The following is a 24,630-nucleotide window of genomic DNA, read 5'->3' as shown; positions in this document are numbered from 1 at the left end:
ATCGCCGGCTGACCCCAGAAACAATAACCTCTCCTTTGTGAATCATTGTTCGTCAAGGACTGCGTATATCCAAAATCAACATTGGAGCTCATCACACTTTCGAATCTCTGGGATGTTGCATTTCTTTAACGGGGGCGTTTTTCACACTGATCACTATCTACCAACCGGGGTCGAGGATCATCACTGCGGAATTTTATAACGAATTTGCGCATTTGCACCGGGTTGCCCTCATTATAACCGGGACCTTTAATATCAGAATGGATAAGAAAACTGACAGAAACACGACAAAATTTCTCGATGTTTTAGAGTGCTACGGTGCTATAACCCAGGTGGAATACTAGATACTTTTGTATCGAGGAATACTGACCCACCGCCAACAACCGAAATCATAGACGTGGGTCTCTCAGATCACAAGCTTACGGAAGTAGATTTCAACCCTTCGAAACCTGTCTACAAAACGAAGACGAACAGAGCGTGGCGAAAGTTTGACTTTGCCCTCTTTGAGGAAGAACTGAAGACTTCCATCCTCGCGAAATATGACATAAATAGCAATGTCATTTCGATATTCGGCATAGTAGAAGTTTATAATGGTACTTTAACTGCGCTAGTAAACAAACATGCCCCCTTTTCGACAAAAACCTGTGCTGTTCGCAAGTCTGATTCCTGGTTTGACGCAGAATGCCGGGAAAAGAAGAGGGCCATGCGCTGACTTGAGAGGATTTACAGGAGCAGAAAACTAGCCAGCCAAAGGGAAGCATGGGTTAGTGTGCAAACCGAATACAGGGAGACAATTCGGAGAAAAAGATCCAATTCTTTGCATTGGTGCCATAACAGAGTAGATGTCTTCGAACAAACTAAGACTAAATCCATCCAAAACAGAATTTCTCTGGACAGCAACAAAAAAAGCGCCAGTCAATATTAGACAAATCTCCTCTCATTATTTCTGGCTGCAACATCATATCTAAAAATAACATGTTTTTTTAAACAGTGCCATCTGTTGGATGTAAAAGCAACCTGCAGTATTGTTTCTCTATCTGCACAGACAGACTGAGCCACAGCAACGTGTGGCGGGGTACAGCTACAGTGAAACTCTCTTAAGAAGTTTTCCAAGGGACCGGGGAAAAAAAACTTCTTAAGTGGGAAAACTTCTTAAGTGGGATTCAATTTTAGCCATTTAATAACTCGTGTCCGGGGCATACGTCATTCCTATGTCTACCTACGTTAAATTGTCGTGAAAACAAGCTCATATGATCCAAGCGGTCAAAAAAAAATATATATATATACATCTTCTAGTTATCATGGTAATTAGTATTATGTATTTAGAAAAAGGTGGGAAAGTGAAATAAATGAAAAATGGTAGAACATAGTTAATTATAAAAAGTTTATTTACATACCTACATATAAATTTTTTTTTTTTTTCGAAGTATTTATCTATAGTAGATTGCTTAACTCTATTATTAAATTCTTTTGTTGTAAAATTTTGCATCTCTGCCAAATAACCCTTGAAGCACTCGGGCACTTCTGTACTCCCCATCAAGAAATGCTGAAAGGCATCTAAGTGGGCGAGTGCTTGCCCACAGGTTGGTATTTTCTTGGGGTTTTCATTTTCTTCAGCAATATCTTCTTCATCCTCTTCTGGTTCCTCGGAGTATAGATCGGATGTGTCCTGTACTCCACAAGGAACCAATTCAGAATCGATTCGGACGTAATCCGAAAATGTCTCCGGCAATTCCATTCTTCCCCGGAGAACATCCCATGTGGCATCGAAATCATCTTCAGGCTGCTCCCTCTCTTCTGGCGTGTCTTGGAACCCGGCTTTCCTGAAGCAGTTGGCAACGGTTTGCTGTGTCACCGAGTTCCAGGAAGACGAAAGGAAGCAAACGGCTTCGAGCAAATCCAATTTATATATTTGATTTTCTTCATTTATCTTTTGTAGCAACCTACAGACCATTTTTTTCCTGAAGTGCTGCTTCAGGGAAGCAATTATTCCCTGGTCCATAGGTTGCAGCACTGATGTTGTATTGGCGGGAAGAAATTCCACCCTTACATTCTTCAAATATCCAAGGTCCTTCTTGGATATTTGGATATTTCCAAGGTACATCTTGGGTTTTTGGCCTTCCCGATTACCCATAAAGGCCACTTGTCGGAACCATCCGCATTGGCACATACCAGAACTGTGATCCTCTCCTTGCTCCGTTTCCCACCATGGCAGGCTTCTCCTTTAAAGGCAAATGTTTTATCTGGCAACATATTAAAAAACAGTCCGCATTCATCCGCATTGTACACATCACTTGGCTTGTAAGCTGCCAGAAGAGCCGGCAGCGTGGTCGTCCTCCATACGTCTACTACCTCCGTATTCACACTGTTGCATTCCCCATTGACTGTTTTGTACACAATGTTAGCACGTCGCCGGAATCTGTTTATCCAGCCGTTGGAGGCTGTGAATGGAATATTTAGCCTCCGTGCTATATCTTCAGCCCTTTCCTTGATTATTGGTCCACTTAGTGGAAGGTTGAGAGCGCGTTTTTGTCTGAACCATTCCAGAAGGACAGCCTCCACCTTCTCGTACTTGCTGGACTTTGTCTTCTGGCGATTCAGAGGTCCTGTTTCCTGTGATTGTTTCAAGATATTCTCCCTTTTCGCCACTATTCTATTTAAAGTTGTCACCGGAATCGCGAGCCTTTTTGCCAATTGAATGCGCGTTTCTCCGCGCGACGCATCTAACTCTCTGATGATTTCAATTTTTTGGGAAATCGTTAATGGTTTTCGTTTTACAACAACCGGTTTAGGCACTCCGGATAAAAACATGATAGAAAAACACGCACAAAAATTGTCAGATTATCGGAAAATAGTGGAAATGCGGAGGTCGGCGGGGAAATATCGGTAGCGAAAAAAAGCGATATTCGGCGGTATAATACTGGAAAAAATCACTCGAAAATCAATTGAAAAGCGGCGGGTCGGCGGTTGGGAAATGCGATATTCGGCGGTATGATACTGGATAAAATAACTCGAAAAACAGTGGAAAAGCGGTGGGTCGGCGGTTGAGATAGGACAGTCAGTGGAAAATAGCGTTGGTCAGAGAGTTCAGTAGGTAAAAAATCGAAAAAGCGTAGGTCAGCGGGTGAAGAAATGGAGCGTTGGTGGTAAGGTGTAGATGGTGAAACGTTAAAATCGAGACTAAACATTACAAATCAAAACAAAACCATCCCATGGACAAAGTAAACACAATTTTAAAACTGTTAACCGCTTCTGTGCCAAGAGCGAGTTAACTCGCATTCTTGGCCTGCTGTGCACAGCTACACTTCTACCTACTGGCATTTAAAAGGTTAAAGTACATCCCTCGAAAAAGCCACTCGAATTCAGATAGTAAAAGTTGCAGCATTCCAAAAGGTTCATACTGTTGATCTTATTTTAAATTGGTGTAAAGGCAATGGATTATACATATTTACTTGTTAGTGATTACTCACTCTTAACTTGACAGTTGAAGACAGAGCTGTGGATATACGCCGTCTCTTTTTTATGCTTTCGTTTACTATATGAACTGAGGGAGAAAGAAAGACTTGTTGTGGTTAATTTTACCAAGCGGTTTGATAAAAGGACACCGCAATAATTTTGCTAACCGCAAACTAATGATAGCGGGTTCTTTGCCTCAGAACCGTTTGCGTACTGCAACCCTGCCATGGCACTGCACAGAAAAATCTCACAAAGTCTACGCGGCAAACTGCTTATTAGTTGGCGGACTTTAACTTTTTTGCACGCTTGCTGCTTGCTCCAATGGCATTTGAGATTTGAGAGACTATTGTTATGATGTATTTTCGCCAGGCACAGTCGACTATCGTATATTTTTAAAGATATTTTAATCCTTTTCTAGAAATTCCTTATGAAAATAATATGCGCAGCTCAATATTATGTACCTGTAGGTTCATTTATGGTCCTACCTAACTAGCAGACATCGAATAGCTACGATTTCGCACATAAATAAATGGCTTGATGCTTGAATCAGAAAGTTATATCATACAAGCTGTTTGACGCTGGAATTATGTATAATCTGTGAACGCATCCAAAAACTACAAAAATCATTTGCGAAGTTTCGTTTCAATCTACATTTTAAATTTATGCATATGTATTTCCTAACCTTCAAACTTAATTTACGACAAATGTCAGATGAAACATGATGCACGGCAATTTTTGATGTTTGAATGAAAAAAACGTAATTATAATGCATATTTTACCATCTCCCCCACCATATAATCATGTTGTTATGTATTTAAAGGTGAAATATTCCGTATTAACCGTGAACCGATAAATTATCAAAAGTTTTTCGTGTTTTACAAATTCGATGGAATAAAAATTTTATACAATAATATTACGAAACATCTCTATGTTCATTATCAAAGAGAAGATTATTGAAGAAGACGTCAAATGTATGCAAATGTAGATCTAGCCCACGTTGTCATTAAGGTTGAGTTTAATATAATCTTTCATGTTATTTCGGCCTTAAAGACGCTTGCATATTTGTTACATAATTCCGCATTGTTTATTCGTTCCATTGCTATTTTACCTAGTTAGGGGATTAGGAGACGGGGTATTTGGTTTATTTATTGGATGTTTATTGGTTACGGCAGGTTACGGCTTATGGCCCGGCGGCCGACAAAGGGTTTTATGGTCTCAGGTACTAGGTATGGGTTTCAGTCAACGTCTTTCAATTTATGACTTGGAAAAAGGTTCATTTTAGATATTTTGCGACACAATATTTCGTTTGTGTTGATTTTACCGCCGGTTTTCTAAAACCTCTTAAGCGGGAAGCAGTTTTAGCTCTAAAACTTCTTATGTGGGAAAAAATCGTGTTTTTTGTAGGGAATTTTCAAGGGACCAAAAATCAAAACTTCTTAAGCGTGAAAACTTCTTAAGTGGGAACTTCTTAAGCGAGTTTTACTGTAGTTATAAATAAAAATATAATTTTTGAAATATTAAAATTTTGAGTATGAACATAAAAAAGTAAAAAAATGGCCCACCTTACGTTTTTTGTAACTAAAATTACTGATTACAAAAAAAAATACAGTGTGTGGCAAGCCTACGCACGACGGAAGTGAAACTTTTAGTATTCTTCTCTCTCTCTTTTCATTTCATTCTCCCTTTTTTTCTGTCTATTGACATATTTATAAGTAGCATGTGATAAAAAAAAATTAAAAGTTATAAAAATATGGTTTTCGAACCCGGGTCCTGCATAACGAGTGTCGAACGCCCTGCCTCTAGACCACAAGGAGAGATATTTCGCGCGACGCGGCGTTATCGGCCTTGATTAGTAATTTTAATGATTCAAAATAAAAATAATTAATCAAAATACCGAGCGACTCTACCGGCTCGATTTGTAAGCTATATTTCGACCAAAAAATATCATATAGGTACCGTAAATTAAAGTAAAGGTAAATTAACAAATTTATGTAATTTTTTACTAAGTACATTATTAAAAATCGAGATAAATAAAAATAATTAATCAAAATACCGAGCGTCTCTACCGGCTCGATTTGTAAGCTATATTTCGACCAAAATATCATTTATTTACCTTAAATTAAATTAAACGTAAATTAACAAATTTATGTAATCTTTTACTAAGTACATTATTACAAATCGTTGATAAAAAAAATTAAAAGTTATAAAAATATGGGATTCGAACCCGGGTCCTGCATAACGAGTGTCGAACGCTCTGCCTCTAGACCGCGGTTATAACGTATTCGACCAAAATATCATATAGTCAAAATATCTAAAAGTCGCAGCACGAGAGCATTAATTTTATCACTTTTCCTCGTATTAAAAAAATCACAAAAAGAAAAAATAATTAGTTAACGCGGAGATCGAACCTCGGTTCTTCACGACAACAATCGGGCGCTCTGCCTCTAGACCGCGAAGCTGAGTTTGGAGAGTGACCTAAACTAAGTATATAATATTGGCTAGGCTCCTATAGCGAAATGATCACGGTTTTTCATGACGGTCATGAGTTGGTTTTACTCCGGTCCTCGAAATTGCATAACGCGCGTAAAGAAGTTTCACTTCAAAAAATATAAAAACACATTTTATCAGACAACTTTATTAAAAACGTTATTGTCATTTAATTATTTTTTTTCAAATTGCGTTTTTAAACTTTGATTTCATATAGGTGCACATTTTAATTCTTCTGTGGTTAACTTATAGATTGGAATATAAAGCGTGGTGTTTTCCTTTTCTAACACCGTTTAGATTATATTTCTCACCATGACAGAAAGGACAGATTACAACGATTTCTATGAGACCATATGAGTTGTTCCCAAAAGTGAACGAATTAGCCTGGAGTATCTTACCCGAGTACCCGTCGTTTGGCGGTCATGGTACCCGATATAAGGACCTCTTTTTTTCAAAGATAAATTTTCTCCTTTTTCTTATTTTTCCTTATAATTTTTTTAGCATGGCTGCAAAATTATTTTCACTGTACAGACATGACAAACAATGAGTAAAGTAATGCATTCACACATTTATTTTTAGGAAATTCGATCATTTTGTTCATTTTAGGGCTGTTCAAAAAAAGTACCTGGTTAGAGGCGATTTTCCTCTACTGTATCGACGGGTTCCAGGCTATTTGTATTAACCGACATTTTTTAAACTTTACACAAGAGCAGTTTAAAGTTTCGATTTTTAGAAAAAAAAAAATAACTTTAGCAAATCGGATTATTTTTTTAAAAAGAAGGATATTACTGTTTTTATAACATATTCCCCATATTCGGATTCATTTTTTTTTCTAATATTCCTATTTTTAACGAAGATAAATGTCGCTTAATACAAAATGACCTATATTTTACTTTTTTTTGTTCCAGGCTAAATGACTTAATCGCCTATGATTATTGTTTCTTATTCTAGGCTAAATGACTAAACCGCCTAGGTTTATTATTTCTTGTTCCAAGCTAAATGACTTAACCGCCTAGGCATGCAAATAATGGCTCTAAGCTAAGTGCTTTAATCAAAGAGTTGGTCATATTTCAAACCTAAGCTAATTGATTTAAATACCATATCAACTTATTAATGTATGGCTAATTAGTTTATGCAACTAATATTTTTTAAATAAATTGTTTGTAATCATACTTGAAAAATGAAGTTTGTAGAAATTGGCGGTTAAAACATTGATAAATTAAAAGGTACCTACATGAATAGGGTGTACCTATCTTGTTAATAATAATGAAATGAGAAATAAAACACACAATATAAATTGTTCAAAGACAAGTTTTTTTATTTAAAATGACAATCACCTAGGAGCAGCAGTAACTTCTTAGTTAACCAAGGTAACAACTAAAGTTTTTATCACAATTGTATAGGAATCAGAAGTTAAACAGACTTTTTATCATGTAGCCTACAGTCTTATTACCTGAAATAATTATTCTCATTCTTCTTCATTTCTAAACTTTAACATTTAAGGGGGTATTTGCAAAAACCGAAATAATATTTCGGGGCGGAGAAGAATGAAGTAAGTTGGAACGGGGAACACGCGGCGACGTGCGCTGGTCAACTCAGTTCGAGCGGCAGCGATGAAATCCACTAGATGGTACCCATGAGTAAGGTTTGAACATGAAACGCTTAATAATGAGCGTCTTTCAAATAAAGTTTATTAAGTTGAGTTTGCATTTTTTAGGTAAATTTCGATAGACGAATTGCAGAAGGAGCTCATGATTTTATGAGATTTAGATGAGATTATCAGATTTCTATCAAACTTGTTTGATAAATTATTGATACTATCAACTACACTGCTAGACGGTAAGTAGTACCTTATGTCTCGTAACCGACGTGTTCTTCATTGACAGATGTCAAAACAATAAGGTATTTATTTTCATAATATCTGATCATAATTATATCTGAATATATTGGCAAGATAAATAAAATATCGGTCATTTTCAATATTTATTATTATTTTTTGCAAAAAAGTTACGTAAAACAAATAATTATGTAATGTAAAAAGCATAAGATTCATTTTTTTTATATAAAAACCATCATTTATTATTTTATAAGTTAGGAATAGTAAAAATAATTTACTAGATGTCATTACAAAACAAATCAATAATATAATCGTTCCCAATCAGCACGGCTTTATCACAGATAGAAACACTTTCAGTAACTTAATCATTTATGAAAATTATGTAAGTAACTGATTCCCTTATCCACAAGCATCGGGTGGATTCGATATACCCTGATTTTTCCAAAGCTTTTGATATAGTTAGGAGACATATTCTTGTGTATAAACTAAGTCTTTTGGGCATTAAAGGAACCTTATTGATCTGGATCAACAGTTATCTTAGTAAAATAAAGCTTTGTGTTAAAATAAATTCTGTAGAATCTTACATCTTCGAATCCATATGTGAAGTTTCCCAAGGATCTCACCTCGGACCAACTCTGTTTTTATTATTTATAAATGACATTGTTGGTGTATTTAAAGATGTACAAGTTCTGCTCTTCGCTGATGATTTGAAAATATATAGAATGATACGTACTATAGAGGATTGCCATATTTTGCAATCTAATTTGGATAAATTGTAAATTGTATCATTGGTGTGTGATCAACTAATTATTTCTTAATATTCAAAAGTGCTAAGTTATTCGTTTTCGTAAAATCCAAAGTCATGTTACTTATGAATACTCTTTAAATAATGTACTATTGACATCAGTCGCTCAGATCAGCGACTTGGGGGTTATATTTGATGAAAAGTTAACATTTAATCTGCATGTAAATGATATAACAAAGAAAGTTATAAAAATGCTTGGTTTCATATGCAGAACAGCGAGTGGTTTCAAGTCACTTGAATGTTTTAAAACATTGTACACTTCTTTAGTAAGAAACCAGGTAGAGTATAATTTGCCTATTTGATCCCCATTGTATAAAACGCTTTCTGACAATATAGAAAGGGTACAGCAAATATTTTTAAGATTTATTAACTTTAAACTGAATATTCCAATTAAAAATATTAACTATGTCCTTTTGATGAAACAACTTAACAATAACGCTGTCAGATAAGCGGATCATCTCTGAACTTGTAATATTAAATAAAATTATTAATAATTGCATTGACAACCCTGAAATTCTCACCAAAATAAAATTTTACGTACCAACCAGAAATTTGAGGCAAAGTGCTACCGTTTTCTTTGCCAATTTTAAAACCAACTATGAAGCTCATACACCTATAAATAGACTACATCATTTTGGCAATATATTTGGGAATATTTTAGACATGTTTAAATATACCGTATTAGTTATAAAACGATATATTTTTAATCACTTTACTTAGATGTATGAATTCACGACTCCGTAGTGAATACACTTTTATTTTTATATTTCTATCTTTCTTGATACATATTTTGCTTTCCATAATCCACACTATTAAATTTAATTTACTTCATCATAAAACATTATTTATTGTACACTATATATAATTTTATTTATTTTATTTGTGTACAAAAATTTTTACAACATTACAGATATTTTATCTAACTAATTGTAAAAGTACCATTTTCACAGTGAGAATGTAGTGCCAAAAACCTTACAAACTCATTGAATTTTCCGAAGAATATGTCGAAATTTTTATCTAATATATTTAAATAGCGTATCGCTCTTCCCACGGGCGAATTCGGGTACAGATTTGTACGACTCAATCGGCAATATAATATGTTATGGTGACGTGCCCGAGAGTATAATATACTATATAGTACTATGTACCTAACACAACTGCATTACTTGTTTTTGTAAAAGCCCATTAGAGCGTATTCATTTTTGGGAAATCGACAGTTTACATTTAATCAGTTTGTACATAAGTATTATATAGTAAAATAAAACCAATTATGGATTTCCTCCTTGTGACTTTAACTGGGAGAGCATAATATGGAATAAGTTATTTAAATTTGTGAGAAAGAAATATGAATTAAAAAAATTATATAAAACAAAAGATTATATAAAACGAAAAATTTACAAAACAATACATTTATAGCCATGGAGAGAGGTGGTAGATTTCAAATCAGTGTTAATCAAAAGCGATTTTATTAGTGACAGTGTTATCCACTAACTCCATTTTGATCTTGCCTAGTTAATCCAAAAAAGTTTATAACCTGTGTTTTTTTTTCAAACTAACTACCACACCTATAAATCGACGGCATAATCTGGGTTATAAATTTGAGAATGTTGTCTATTTATTTTGGGATTCCGTATCAGTAATGAAACGAACTCTTCACAAACACTTGAATTATTGAAATATAAGAGAATGCCACTTTTTAATAAAAAACTCATTTTATTTTACCATAATTTATTAGATAAATTATTGTTACAACTAAAATATAACTGTATAATTAGAAATTTATGTAAAAGCACAGTAGGGCGTGAATAAATAAAACTAGGAATACGATTCTAGTGAAGGGGCACTCTCTAATATTCTGTGCCGCTGGTAGTCAGCCAGATGGCCAAGTGTTGCATAAAACGAGATTTATAGTAAAAAAGTCAACTTGGGCTAGAAATGATACATAATAACATAACGACTAGCCTTTAGTGTGATCTCTTTTCTCATGTGCCTACACATTTACGTATTTATTTTTTGTAAAATGAAACGTGCTCTCACGTCGAACTCACCTCGGTTACTGAAGATAAATAACTTGCGTTGTGATTTATATAATGCGGTGATACAAGGAACAATATCTTAGTATTAAAAAACTGTTTTTATTTATTTAAGCATTGTTTTAATGCTTTTCAAAATACTTTTATTTTCTCATCGTTTAGACAACATTGACGTGGTGATAATGTATTTATTTAAAATTCTTCTGCATTTAGAATTAAAGGATATAATCGAACTTAAAGCTATTTATAGAGGTTCTGTAAATATTTTTTTTACGCAATTGTTTTAAACATTTTAAAGCGTTTTGTTTTCTCATTGTTTAGAAGAATAAATTATCTGTTCAAAACATAATATTATTTTCTTATAAACAATATAGAAATTTACAAAAAACTGCGTCAAAAACCGCAATTATGCTGCGCTTACGGTAACATCCCCTTAAGTATTTAAGAACTATACCTACTTTTTAAAAAACAAAAGAAAAATCTCTTTAATTACAAAGAAAGGTTCTATAGAACCAAACGAAAATAATTTCTTTTAAAAATAATCACAATAAAAATGAAAATATTTACGAGCGTTTCTTTGGTTTTCATTTCTTTACTTATTTTCTTCTATATTTTTTTCTTCTTCTTTATACTTAAACACTTGTTATTTTCCCATCAGACATAATGAAAATTGCTTAATTTGGCAGGTCTGTTTCGTCTTCAATATCAGTATCGATCAGTGTATCTTTGCCAGAATTGCTGGATGGTAGGTTGATATATTCTAAATGAAATATTCTTGGGATAGCATCAGTGTCACATAGCTTTTTCAGGTCATTATATTTTGCTTTTGTGATAGGAAGCTTTGATTTATATTTTGCATTGAGTTGTTTCAGTTTTGCATAAATTTGTATGTACTCTTCTTTTACATCATCTTGCATGCTATAATTGACGACCATCATGTTTGGCGTAGACTTCTTGAATGTTGCTACACGAATATTGCTTATTTTACCGACAAGGTTTCCGTTGAAATATTTTTCGGACAATTCCTCATAATTCTTGTCTTCATGTGTAAGGCCTTCAACCTGATAGGGTCCTGGATCCTTTCTAGCAAATTGTCGGTCACTGTGAAGGCGCCCATACCGTTGTGTCCAACAGAATTTTCTATTGTAGCGTGAGTCGATAGCTAAATGTATGGACCGACACTGGGTATGAATTTGACAATGAGGCTAAATGTATTAAACGAAATTCTTGTATATTTATAAGGTAAAGCTAGTTGTATTAAGCGACACTGGATAAGAATTTAACAAAGAGGCTAATTGTATGAAGCGACATTTCTATATATTTATAAGGTCAGGCTAAATGCTTTAACGTACGTTGCCTGTAAATTTTTGCTCCAGGAAAAAAAGTTTAAACGATTGTCTGGTATTTGGTAGTGAGCTTAAGTACACAGTTCCTAAATTTGTCAATATTTTGTGTCGCTTCATACATTGCAGTCCAAAATGGGCCCAAAAATGTGGTTTTATTAAGCGACAAAAAAGTGCTCCGATTGTCACCAAACACAGCTCAAACGACGCAGAAAAATTCGTTGATTCCAAATATATATAAAAGTCTATATCGCCCAGAGTGTCGCTTAATACAATTAGCCCGGAACCCGTCGATATTATTCGACATTTCAAAATGTATTTTAGTTCCAATTGTGGAGTCAATTCATTTGGCTCGTGTCTGGCGCTTGAGTTCCTCGAACACGAATCCACAGGTTGCATGTTCAAATACAGGCGTGCGCAAGTAATTTTTATACTTTTGGTTTCAGGATCAGAGATTCAGCTCCCAGACACAGACCCCGATCGCAGTACAGCCCCCACCACCACGCTATGCGTGAGCTCTGGCACTACAAAGTAAGGGGCAGAAACAGTTTCAAAGAATTGCACTGCTCTCTCAGTTCGCCGAAAATTTTTATAAAAGGAAGCTAGCAAATATGGATTTTTTAATGTAGAATTGTAACATCCATCATATATTTTATTACACATTTGTGGGGATGAAATAAAAAGATGATGTCAATTTAGCATTTATTTGCAAGAGTGTACATACACATTTATTTTAGAAAATAATACACTACAAAACCCAAGACTATAATTAAGGAATAAATAAATATCAGGGTGTGTACAAGGTTCCTTTAGAATCGCTTGTAAGTTGGTCTAATTGCAAAGCATTTATATCGTACATGTGACATTATAAAACTAGAAGTACTAACCTTGATAGACATTTGTCGGGCGCCATGTGAGTCAAATGATTGACATTACAAATTATAATAAAATTAGAATTATGATAATCAGTATCACATAAACTAGATGACTCCTTTCCGTGTCGTCCAGAGATTAACCCTTCGGTCGTTTCCAGGAAGACCGTCTCCGTGGACTCCCCGCAGAGCACCCAACTCAATAGTAGCTGGCCGATGACGCGTTTCGATTATGTTCCAAACGAGCGGCTACATACTCGCTAAAGTCAGGCACTCGTTTAAGTCAACATCCATTAACAGTTACTAATCGAGTCAACATTCAGATTCTTGGGGTTGACCATTTAGCAAACTGACTAAAACTGTCAACAGAGTCAAATTTGAAAGGTCCTTGTAAACTAAAAGATGTTTATTCTCAAAAAAAAATGTTGTGCAAATATAAGTCTTGATAAAATTATTATTTTTATTTTTCTTTGGTACAGTATTTTAAATTTCTAGTACAATTAAGGACGGGTTGTTTCGAAGAATTTGAACAATTCATCAAATTTCAACGCTCATTTTCCAGTTATGCGAAAGATTTTTTCAAGTTCTGTTTATATTTCAGTTCTGTCAAGCAAATAGCCTATAATGATATATTAACAGAACTTGAATAGGACTTTCACAGAACCCGGAAATGAACGTTGAAATTTGATGAATTGTTCAAATTCTCCGAAACAACCCGTCCTTAGTAATTTTTTCCTCACTGGGTGGCCTACCCGTGCTGAGGCCTCCATTTTCAAACTGAAGATATTGTTTTAACTACTAACTATACTACAGGGTTTTCCAATAAGAGGTGTTATTTTGAATAGCCCGCTATTTCGGTAGATGTTACTTTTGAAGCTGTCATTTTTTGACATTTGACAAGTAGAAACTACGCCATTAATAAAAATGGAACGAAACACGCTTCAACAATGCATTGAAATTATAGCACAGGTGAACAGCCGGTACGGCGGATGTTGGTGAATGAACAAACATTCATATTTTTTTATTTATTTATTTATAATGTATTACAAAAAACATGGTAAGTAACACATTATTCCCAAAGAGTTGAGATAAAACTCATTACGGGAAGTACAGACACATAAAATACATTTTACAAGGATATTACACTTTTAAAAAAATACAACATATTGAAAAGGAAAAGAAAAATAAATAAAAAAGGAAAAATACATTGTTAAGAATAGAGATTTTAGAAATACTGAGAGACATCTATACACATGAAACATAGTAAACCAACATATGAAAGCGAGCGAAAATTCACTGGTTTAAAAACATTTTCAGGAAATAATCTTTAAGCGTTTTAACTAATATTTTTTTGTTAGTTACTGATTGCTTTATTTCATTAGGTAATGCATTGTATTGTCTATATGCAATATATTGTAATGAGTTAATACCAAATTTTGTTGTGTGGGTAGACGATGCTAGGTGTATTAGATTTTGGGACCGTGTTTTGTGCTGGTGTATGTCTGAATTAAATGCTGGTTTGATGTTAGTGTGTGAGGATCTATATATGATTTGTAATATTGTACAAGTGATATTGTATTTAGGTAGAACCGTAAAAGGAAGTATGTTTGTCTTTAACCTCTCGGACAAAGACTATTATTTACTTTGTGTTCCTTTGCGATCTGTCAAAACGTGAAAATTTTTGTGATATTTACAAGTTTTGTTAAAAGCTTCATAACTCACGTTTTGGGAAACGTAGCCTCATTCTAAAAGATGTTTTGGAAAGATTATGAAATTCACTATCGTATTGTATTGTTATACGTAAATATTTGCGTTTCTAAATATACATTTTCTGAAAACGTCAAAAATATGTAAAAATCGCTGACCATTATTTCAAAGCTGTGAAAAATGTACTTTTTTCTGAGTATCATAAAGAAATAACACTTTATATATTGAAGAAATATAATTAAAAACTAATAGTCACCTCAAAATATTAACCGTCCAAACTAAAATATTTTTAATAAATTATTTAGAAACGCAATAAATTATGAACGAACAAGATGACAGATCCAATCGACTTAGATAATGCACCTCTACATTCCATAGATATTTTTGAATACAGACGCGTAGCGTTATTCATTATCGATACTCTGTTTTTTAAATCATGGCAATCCGTATACTAGTGATGGAAATAAATCGATTTTTGTAAAATCTCGCGCGTTTACGTGAAAAGACGTTCTAATGTCTTGACCGCTATTATCATATTTACGTCTTTTGACGTTCTAATGTTCTGAGTGGTTAAATATATATCTTTGATATGTATATCCCACGGTAGACGGTAGATATTCCTTATTGCTCGATTTTGAATCACTTTTATTTCTGATATTTGTTTTTTAGTAATAGTGCCCCAGATACTAACTAAATAACTCAGATGGGAGTGAATCATCGCATAGTATGTGGCCCTTAGTAGAGATGTAGAGAGAAGACCTTGGAGTCGGTACAGTACGCCGGTTATTGGGGATATTTTAGATTTCACATGCTCAACATGGGAATTCCACGAAAGTTTAGAGTCTATTAATAGCCCTAAATATTTCGTGACTTCTATATTTTGGAGCTTCTCAGTTCCAAGTGTGATATTCATGGGCACATAATCCTTATTACCGAAAGTTAGGTAGTGCGTTTTTTTTATATTGAGGCTCAATTTATTAATACGCAGCCAATTAGCTAGAATTGAGACATCTACATTCATTTGAGACTCCAGGTCACTCAGGCTTGTACTGTGATAATAGATTACAGTGTCATCCGCATAAAGTTGGAGGTTTCCATAGATACCACATTTAGTTATGTCATTGACATATAGCAAGAAAAGCAGAGGCCCAAGAATAAGGAAGTTGAGTGAAAAATATTTTGACTTATAAAAAATATGTTCATGTAGATCAAAAAATATCGATTCTAAATATATAAATATATCTCTATATTATTATTCTTAGAATTAGTTAAACGTTCTTGAAAAAGCATTCAATAGCAATAGACTGTATACGCTCCACGATTGGTCGAAAGAATTCTGTCGTCACATGTGTCGTGACTTGTACGTACAACGGAACACCTATGGTGCATCTCTTTCTATTACATGAGAGATGGTCGATTTAGATGAGAGAGGTGTATAGGCCAAAGGTTTATTTGGGTTTGTCAAATATATGTACGTATTTGTTATTATTATTATATGAAATGGATTTCTAAAGATACATATTCGTATAGTGCTTTATAATAATATGTTGTTTATTGCATAACTTAGATGTTTTTATTATTATACATGTCACATAGCATGTGATACACTTCAGGCCGCCGGCCGCTCAGAAAAGTCTCACAGTGAACTGGGCTGTAAACCGTTATTTTACTTTTGGTCTTTACTTTTCTGCGCGGTGGTCCTGAATTCGCGCGGGGAACGTCAACAAGTAGCGACGGCGATACCGTACAAGTACCGTATCGGGCGTGAAAAGCAAATATTCTAACTTAAAATATTAATTTAACTATGAAATCTTAATCAATTTTCTTTTTTTTTTTAATAACATCAATTATAATAGACGGTTAACATTGGTAAAAAAATTACTGGAATTCCTTGTTGAAGAATTAAATTTTTTTCCATACATAATGCTTAAGCGACGTGGTTTTCACAGTTCTAATGACGTCACACTACACCCCGCCTGTTACCGCTCGGATTCCGCTCGTTTTGGCGGGCTTAATAAAATTTAAACTTTGAGAATTAATTTAACTATGAAAACAAACTTTAAAAAAAAAAAAAAAATACCAGTATTTAAGTTTGAATGCGAACATTGATAAAAAAAAATAAAAAAAATGGACTCAACTTCCTTATTGATCCCTGTGGCACTCCACATGTGATTTTACCTAAGCCACTCAAGACACCTTTGACTTCAACCAGACAAAATCTATCATCTAAGTAGCTTCGGAGGAGATTTAGGGGCTTCCCAACAATTCCCAAATATTCCAATTTCTTGAGTATTTCATGATCGACCGTATCAAAGGCTTTTTTGAGATCTATGAATATGGCTGCCACATATTCACCCTGGTCTATATACTGTTGAAGGTTGGAGATAAAATCAAAGGCGGCACATTGAGTACTAGAATTTTTCCGAAAGCCATATTGTTGTGGTGTAAGGATATTATTCGCAGATATGTATTTTAGGAGTCTATCTTTGATTATGGTCTCAAATACTTTTGAAAAAACCGATAGAAGTGATATAGGACGGTAGTTAGAGATACATGTTTTACAGTCTCCTTTGTGTATAGGTATTATCTTCGCTAACTTTAATTCATTTGGAAACTTTCCCGAGGACAGTGACCAATTAAAAAGTTCTGTAAGGTGACCCGCTAATTCTTCTTTACAAGTCTTAAGAATTGATGGTGTTACTCCATCGAGTCCCGGTGCTGCTTTCAGCTTAGTTTTAGAGATGATCCTCAGTACCTCATCTTTGTTTGTCCTAGCCATGTACAAGGATTGGCAAGCCTTCGGTTCCACAAATACGGTATTACAGTCATCCGGGAATGACGGAATGGTAGCTGCTAGCTTTTTTCCTATTGAGAGAAAAAACTCATTAAATGCGGATGCTATTTGGCTCGGATCCTTAATTACGCAGTCATTTACCACGAGGGATTCTATTTCGTTAGTTGGTTTTTTTTTTTTTTTTTTTTTTAATTTTTACATTTATTACATACAAGATATACAAATATAAAAGGAAGCTTTGACTGTCCAACTAGGAAGTTTCCCGTTTTAGGACAGTCAAATTGGCAGGTTGAGTGTACATAATTCCAGGTAGGTACATGTAAAATATAAAAATAAAATTAAAATATAACATATAAATGTAAGAAAGAAAATATTTTTTTTAGGAAAATACAATTTAGCAGTAATAAACAATAAAATCCAGATAGGTACATGTAAAATATAAAATAAAAATATAATATATCAATGTAAGAAAGAAAAATAAAAAAATATTTTTTAGGTAAATACAAAATACAAAATCGAAGAAATCAACTCAGACTACGTTTTTTAATAATTTTTCGGAATCTGTCCTACCTAAGTCTAATAACCATTTAGTAATTTTAGTACCGAAGGCTGATAATTCACACAGTTTAAATTGATAGGGGATTTTGTTGTATATTTTTGGTCCCAGGTATGAGAAAACTTTTTGATAAGCCGCAGTATTACTAGTTGGAATAGAAAGGTCGTTTCTGCTCTTACTTCTGGTTTGATGATTATGGTCGACTGTTATCGTTTTGTTTTTATTTTTGTGGACGCAGATTGTTATTTTTTTTATGTAACACTGTCGAACATCAAGCACATTAAACTCCTTGAAGAGAGCGTCGCTCGAGTATCTGAAGGGTTTCTTCATAATGACGCGTAGAATGGATTTCTGTGCCTTCAGTAGCGGGTATAATATTGTTAATCCTGTTCCACCCCATCCAATGCAACCGTAGGTTATGACTGAGTTACAGAGCCCGTAGTATATTTTTTTAATGTCTTGAGTTTTTATAATTTCCCGCAATGCTATAAATATATAAATAAGCTTGCGCACTTTATTAGCTGTGTTTTCAATTTGTTGTTTCCATTTAAGATGGTTATCCACTATTATACCTAAATATTTAACAGATTTAACACATTCAAGGGTTTCGCATTTACAAGTATGGTTATTATTTCCAAGGCTACACTTAATATTATGTATTGTGAGGTGATGAGGTGTTTTGGGTTGACCTGCAAGGGTAGCGCTAAATGTGAGATATTTTGTTTTTTGTATGTTTAGTGTAAGCCAAGGTTTATGTGTTCGGTTTGATAGAATAGAGTTTATGATTTTCCAGGTTTTAGTGGGGTTATTTTGGTTTTGTTGAAAGCTGTTCGCATAATATTTGTGTTTTAGATTTCGCCTATAATTAGTAATGGTATTTCTCAATCTCTTTTTAAGTGTTACAAGAGTAAGATTACCAGGGTCTTGTTTCCACTGCTTGTGAATCTGGTTTCGTTCTTTGATTAATGTATTTAATTTGGAATCAAACCACGGAGTATTCAGTTGTACCCGACTTCTTAATCCTGTTTTTGGTGTAGTTGTACCTGATTCTATTGCCTTTTTAATGTGATAATTGAAACTTTTAAAAGGGTCTTCTGAGTTGCTTAAGTTGATCGTGAAATTGTTATCAAGAAGATAGGATTTTACTGACATACTGTTGATGATAGGTCTCGTAATCCGGGATTTGGTTCTATTATTAAAACATTTTTTTAAGTTGTTCTTATAATCAACAATAAGTATATTATGGTCACTAAGTGGATCATCAATATTCGATATAGTAGTCTGAATGTTTTGCCTATTTGATAAGATGTGATCTATTAAGGTGCAGCTTGTATCAGTGACTCTCGTGGGAAATGTTTTGTTATGTATTGAAAAATTGTAAGATTATAAGATGTTGCAAAAATTTAATGAAGAGTGTGTGGATATGGATATGTCAATGTTAAAGTCTCCGAATATTAATGTATCTTGTCTACTTTCGTTCAGTATTTTTTCTAGATGTATTAGAAAATCCTGCATATTTGTGTTGGGTTTTCGATAGATAGCATAGATGTTAACTGGTTTCCTATCACTGCTACTAAGCGTTATACCTAAAAAGGAATTTTCATTTGAGAAATTTTCAATAATTGCACACTTCATAGTATCAATCACATATACATATTGCTACGCCGCCTCCTCCTTCGTTGGGGCGAGAAGCAAAAACACTTTTGTAACCATTCAGGGAGTAAAACTTTTCCTCTCCAATCTTAAGCCACGTTTCCGTAATGACGAGCACGTGTACAATGTACCGCGAACTTCTTACTTTTTCTTCGATCTCATCAAACTTATTACGGATGCTTCTCGCGTTCATATACATTATTCGTAGACAGTTCGTCACGGGATTATAATTCTCGATGGTGAGGCACTTATGCTCATGTATGTTACACTCCATAATCTATAGTTGCAAGGTCGTTCTTGAGTGCAGCGATGTAGGCCGGGCAGTTGTCCCTATCTCCAGTTGAGTGATCAGCAGGCTTACCAAATCTGGTGCATGTCGCGCAAACTGGTTTGATGGTGGAATTTGGGCAGGACTCACCAATATGATTCTGTTGAGCACAATGTCCACATGTGGGTTTGGTATCTCTGCAATACTTGTATGAGTGACCAATCATGTAGCATTTGGTGCAGACAGTAAGGCCAATAAAATCTCGGACGCGGCAAATAGTCCAGCTTATAAATACTTTCTCTTGCTCGACTAGAAATTTACGTACGGTAGCGGGTACTGCGTAGATACGGTGACAAGCGTTACCTGTGCGAGCACCAGCCAGGTGACTTAGTTTACAGCCTGCAATAGTTTCTTCAATGTCTTCAACGTTGGGAATACCAGTGAGAGCCATCCTTAAAAAATCTTCGTCGGTCAGGTCCCGGGGAACATTAAAGAATATCAGTCTCGGTAGACGCTTTGACGGTAGTCGGGCCTTCAGTTTGCTCGAGTTGTCGAAGCAAGGTGCATTTAATAGCTTCTGTTGTTCGCCCATGGTTGCCGTATTGATCAGGATGCCTTTATTTCTTATTTTTTTTATTCCCGTGACCCGAACGCCTAGTTCAGATGGCCGAATTGTATCTTCAATCATTTTTTTCGTACCGTCACTGTCCTTTGTGGCGTCCGCATCCGTTGGAAAGATGCAAACGGCAGGTCTTGGTGGTCCGACGCGATGTCCTTGTTGAGTGATTGGTGGGGGTTGGTGAGCATCATATGGCTGTTTTCGAGCGATGTCAGCAAAAGAGAGGGTAGCCTCCGTTGCCACTGCCACTCTCCGCATTACAGGCCCGAGATCAGACTCTAATTGTATGATTTTTTGCTCAAGGTGCCTTTTTTCCCTCTTCTCGTGGCGTATTTTTATTTCTGCCATTCTAAGTTGTGCTGTAACTGTAGCTAAATCCGCACACATCGTCTCTCGCTCCAACAACAGCTGAGATACGGATCTGAAAACTTCCGATACGTTTCTAGCGATCCTCAGCTGCTGGTCTTTTGAGACCTTAGATTGCTTCTCTGCTAACACAAGTTGAAGAGCTGTCAAATGTGCTTGGGTTTCATTGAGCACATCTACTCCTGAAGCGCAAGGATATTCCGCTTCGGTGACGTCCGAGCCTTTGGATGACGTAACCGAGCTGTTTTCATCCGCATCCTCAATCGTGACGCACTTTCCTCCTATATCCTCTGGACTAGGAGACATCATGGTGCTTATGTTTCGTTTTTTAGGACGATTCATTATTAAACACTACTTTATAAGGACACATAAAAAAAAAAACAATGTTTGAAACAAAGTATTAGTTCTGTTCAGCTTTGCGCCTGAAAATTCGTATGTGGGCAATCGGTCTAGCTCTATGTAAATCAAAACAAAAGTCGCCGTATCGAGTTTTTATATCACGATTTTTTTTATTTTTTATTTTTATTTATTCACATTTAAACCCGCTAAACTACTTATGTAGTTTGTCAGCAGGGACATAGAGACAACATTTATACATTCATAAGATACAATTTGAACGGTACATAATTACATAAATTGGTTACATTGCAGAAAAGTTTAAATAGCAGCATAAAAGCCTTATATAATAAGCAAGTAAAAATAAATGTATGAACAAATTAGTATTATCAACATAAAACATAAAAGCCTTATAAAATAAGCAAGTAAAAATAAATGTATGAACAAATTAGTATTATCAACAAGTACATCAATAGTTTCATAAATAGAGGTAGGTAGTCAGGTATTACAAAATAATTGTTTTTCCATTTTCTAAGAATATGAATTCCATTTCAGGGGCATCAGTATAGATCATTTTTATCCAATAACCATTTCCTTAGATTATATTTAACATTAGCAGTATACATGTTATTATTTTTAATTGTCATTGGTAATAAGTTAAACATTTTGGGTACTATATAGTTTAAAGTTCTTTCACCATATTTATTAGTACATTTCGGAACTACCAGTCCTTCATTTTGAGTGAATCTTGTGTTATGTTTATGGCAAACTCTTTCCCTATACAATGAATCAGACAATATAACATGTTGACTTACAATATTATAAAACAATAATCCTCTGACAGGTAAAATATTCAGAGACTTGTATATTAATTTAATGTTACTTCTGTGTTGATTGTCATATTTATGGATTAACAATTTTATAATGGAGTTTTGTAATGTTTGTATATAGCTTACATTAGTTTTACAAGAATGTCCCCAAGAAGTAATTCCATAACGTATAGTGGATTCAGCCAGAGATAAGTAGATTAACTTTAAAGTACTTATAGGCACGAAATATTTTATTTTATAAATCCTACCCACAATAGCTCGTAGACGTTTACAAACATTAGCAATTTGTACATCCCATTTCATGTAGCAGTCAATAGTAACACCCAAATATACATAACTTTTGACAAAATCAATGGTTTCACATGAACAGGGCTGTGCAACATTTTTATGTATGCAGTCAAATGTGTGTGTATATAATGAAGGAATTACATTACATCTGGCGTGTGGAGATCTGATGTGCATAATTTTAGTTTTTTTGGCGTTTATAAAGAGGCCTGCATCATGCGACCATTTCAGTAGGGCAATAAAATCATGTTGCATAAGGTTCATTGCAGTAACCAGATCTTCGTGCGATATTACGAGCGCCGTATCGTCTGCATATACAAAATGTTTAACAAATGAAAACAATTTTCTCATAATTGAGACATAAATAATATAAAGGGTTGGCCCTAGAATTGACCCCTGTGCAACACCTGTTGAGATATATTTTCTTTTGCTAAATTTTTTAAGAATTTTTACTCTTATTTGTCGATCAGTTAGTAAATTTTTTAATAAAACTAGCAGCTTTCCTCTAATTCCTATTGCCTCCAGTGTTTCTAATAGTTTATTTGTATCAATGGTATCAAATGCCTTAGAGTTATCTATGAATAAAACCAAAACTTGTTTTTTAGATTTAATTCATAATTTATGTGATTTGAAAATTCCTGAAGCAGCATTTCCGTAATTTTTTTCTTTTGAAATCCATATTGGTTGGGATCCAACAAAGAGAAAGATTCTAGATATTTATTAAGTTTTATGGAAATGTATTTTTCAAGTATTTTTTCTAGGGCTGGCAATATGCTTATTGGCCTATAATTTTGAATATCTGTATGTTTGCCCCCTTTGTAAATTGGCCTAATGATGCTACTTTTTAGTTCATCTGGTATTACTGCTTGCGATAAAATTAAATTGATAAAGTGTGTTATAACAGGCCCTAAAATATTAATATGTGTCTTAATGTCAAACATTCGAATGTTGTCAATCCCTGGTGGGAGTATTATCAACATAAAACATAAAAGCCTTATAAAATAAGCAAGTAAAAATAAATGTATGAACAAATTAGTATTATCAACAAGTACATCAATAGTTTCATAAATAGAGGTAGGTAGTCAGGTATTACAAAATAATTGTTTTTCCATTTTCTAAGAATATGAATTCCATTTCAGGGGCATCAGTATAGATCATTTTTATCCAATAACCATTTCCTTAGATTATATTTAACATTAGCAGTATACATGTTATTATTTTTAATTGTCATTGGTAATAAGTTAAACATTTTGGGTACTATATAGTTTAAAGTTCTTTCACCATATTTATTAGTACATTTCGGAACTACCAGTCCTTCATTTTGAGTGAATCTTGTGTTATGTTTATGGCAAACTCTTTCCCTATACAATGAATCAGACAATATAACATGTTGACTTACAATATTATAAAACAATAATCCTCTGACAGGTAAAATATTCAGAGACTTGTATATTAATTTAATGTTACTTCTGTGTTGATTGTCATATTTATGGATTAACAATTTTATAATGGAGTTTTGTAATGTTTGTATATAGCTTACATTAGTTTTACAAGAATGTCCCCAAGAAGTAATTCCACAACGTATAGTGGATTCAGCCAGAGATAAGTAGATTAACTTTAAAGTACTTATAGGCACGAAATATTTTATTTTATAAATCCTACCCACAATAGCTCGTAGACGTTTACAAACATTAGCAATTTGTACATCCCATTTCATGTAGCAGTCAATAGTAACACCCAAATATACATAACTTTTGACAAAATCAATGGTTTCACATGAACAGGGCTGTGCAACATTTTTATGTATGCAGTCAAATGTGTGTGTATATAATGAAGGAATTACATTACATCTGGCGTGTGGAGATCTGATGTGCATAATTTTAGTTTTTTTGGCGTTTATAAAGAGGCCTGCATCATGCGACCATTTCAGTAGGGCAATAAAATCATGTTGCATAAGGTTCATTGCAGTAACCAGATCTTCGTGCGATATTACGAGCGCCGTATCGTCTGCATATACAAAATGTTTAACAAATGAAAACAATTTTCTCATAATTGAGACATAAATAATATAAAGGGTTGGCCCTAGAATTGACCCCTGTGCAACACCTGTTGAGATATATTTTCTTTTGCTAAATTTTTTAAGAATTTTTACTCTTATTTGTCGATCAGTTAGTAAATTTTTTAATAAAACTAGCAGCTTTCCTCTAATTCCTATTGCCTCCAGTGTTTCTAATAGTTTATTTGTATCAATGGTATCAAATGCCTTAGAGTTATCTATGAATAAAACCAAAACTTGTTTTTTAGATTTAATTCATAATTTATGTGATTTGAAAATTCCTGAAGCAGCATTTCCGTAATTTTTTTCTTTTGAAATCCATATTGGTTG

At 34.1% G+C, this 24,630-nt stretch overlaps 1 protein-coding gene across 7 annotated transcripts in view; it reads left to right on the top strand.

The window, feature by feature from the left end:
* Nucleotides 1-13,255, top strand: part of LOC149412480 (uncharacterized) — a 42,904-nt gene extending 29,649 nt beyond the window's left edge. For 4 of the 7 annotated variants that reach the window (XM_089645952.1, XM_089645951.1, XM_089645949.1 and 1 more), the window contains one exon: nt 12,405-12,652. In XM_089645952.1, coding sequence (XP_089502078.1) covers nt 12,405-12,473 — 69 coding nt within the window. In that variant the 3' untranslated portion in view covers nt 12,474-12,652. Of the gene's footprint in view, nt 1-12,404; nt 12,653-12,991 lie in introns of those variants that run through there. The other 3 variants (XM_089645953.1, XM_089645950.1, XR_016304578.1) reach the window with 2 other exon arrangements.
* Nucleotides 13,256-24,630: the final 11,375 nt, after the last annotated feature.

The sequence above is a fragment of the Hesperophylax consimilis genome, chromosome 23 (assembly GCF_061612785.1).
Source record: "Hesperophylax consimilis isolate HC1 chromosome 23, BYU_Hcon_1.0, whole genome shotgun sequence".
In the NCBI taxonomy this organism is placed as follows: Eukaryota; Metazoa; Arthropoda; class Insecta; order Trichoptera; family Limnephilidae; genus Hesperophylax; species Hesperophylax consimilis.
Note: the sequence above shows the minus strand (reverse complement) of the source record. Positions and strands in the feature narration are given on the sequence as shown.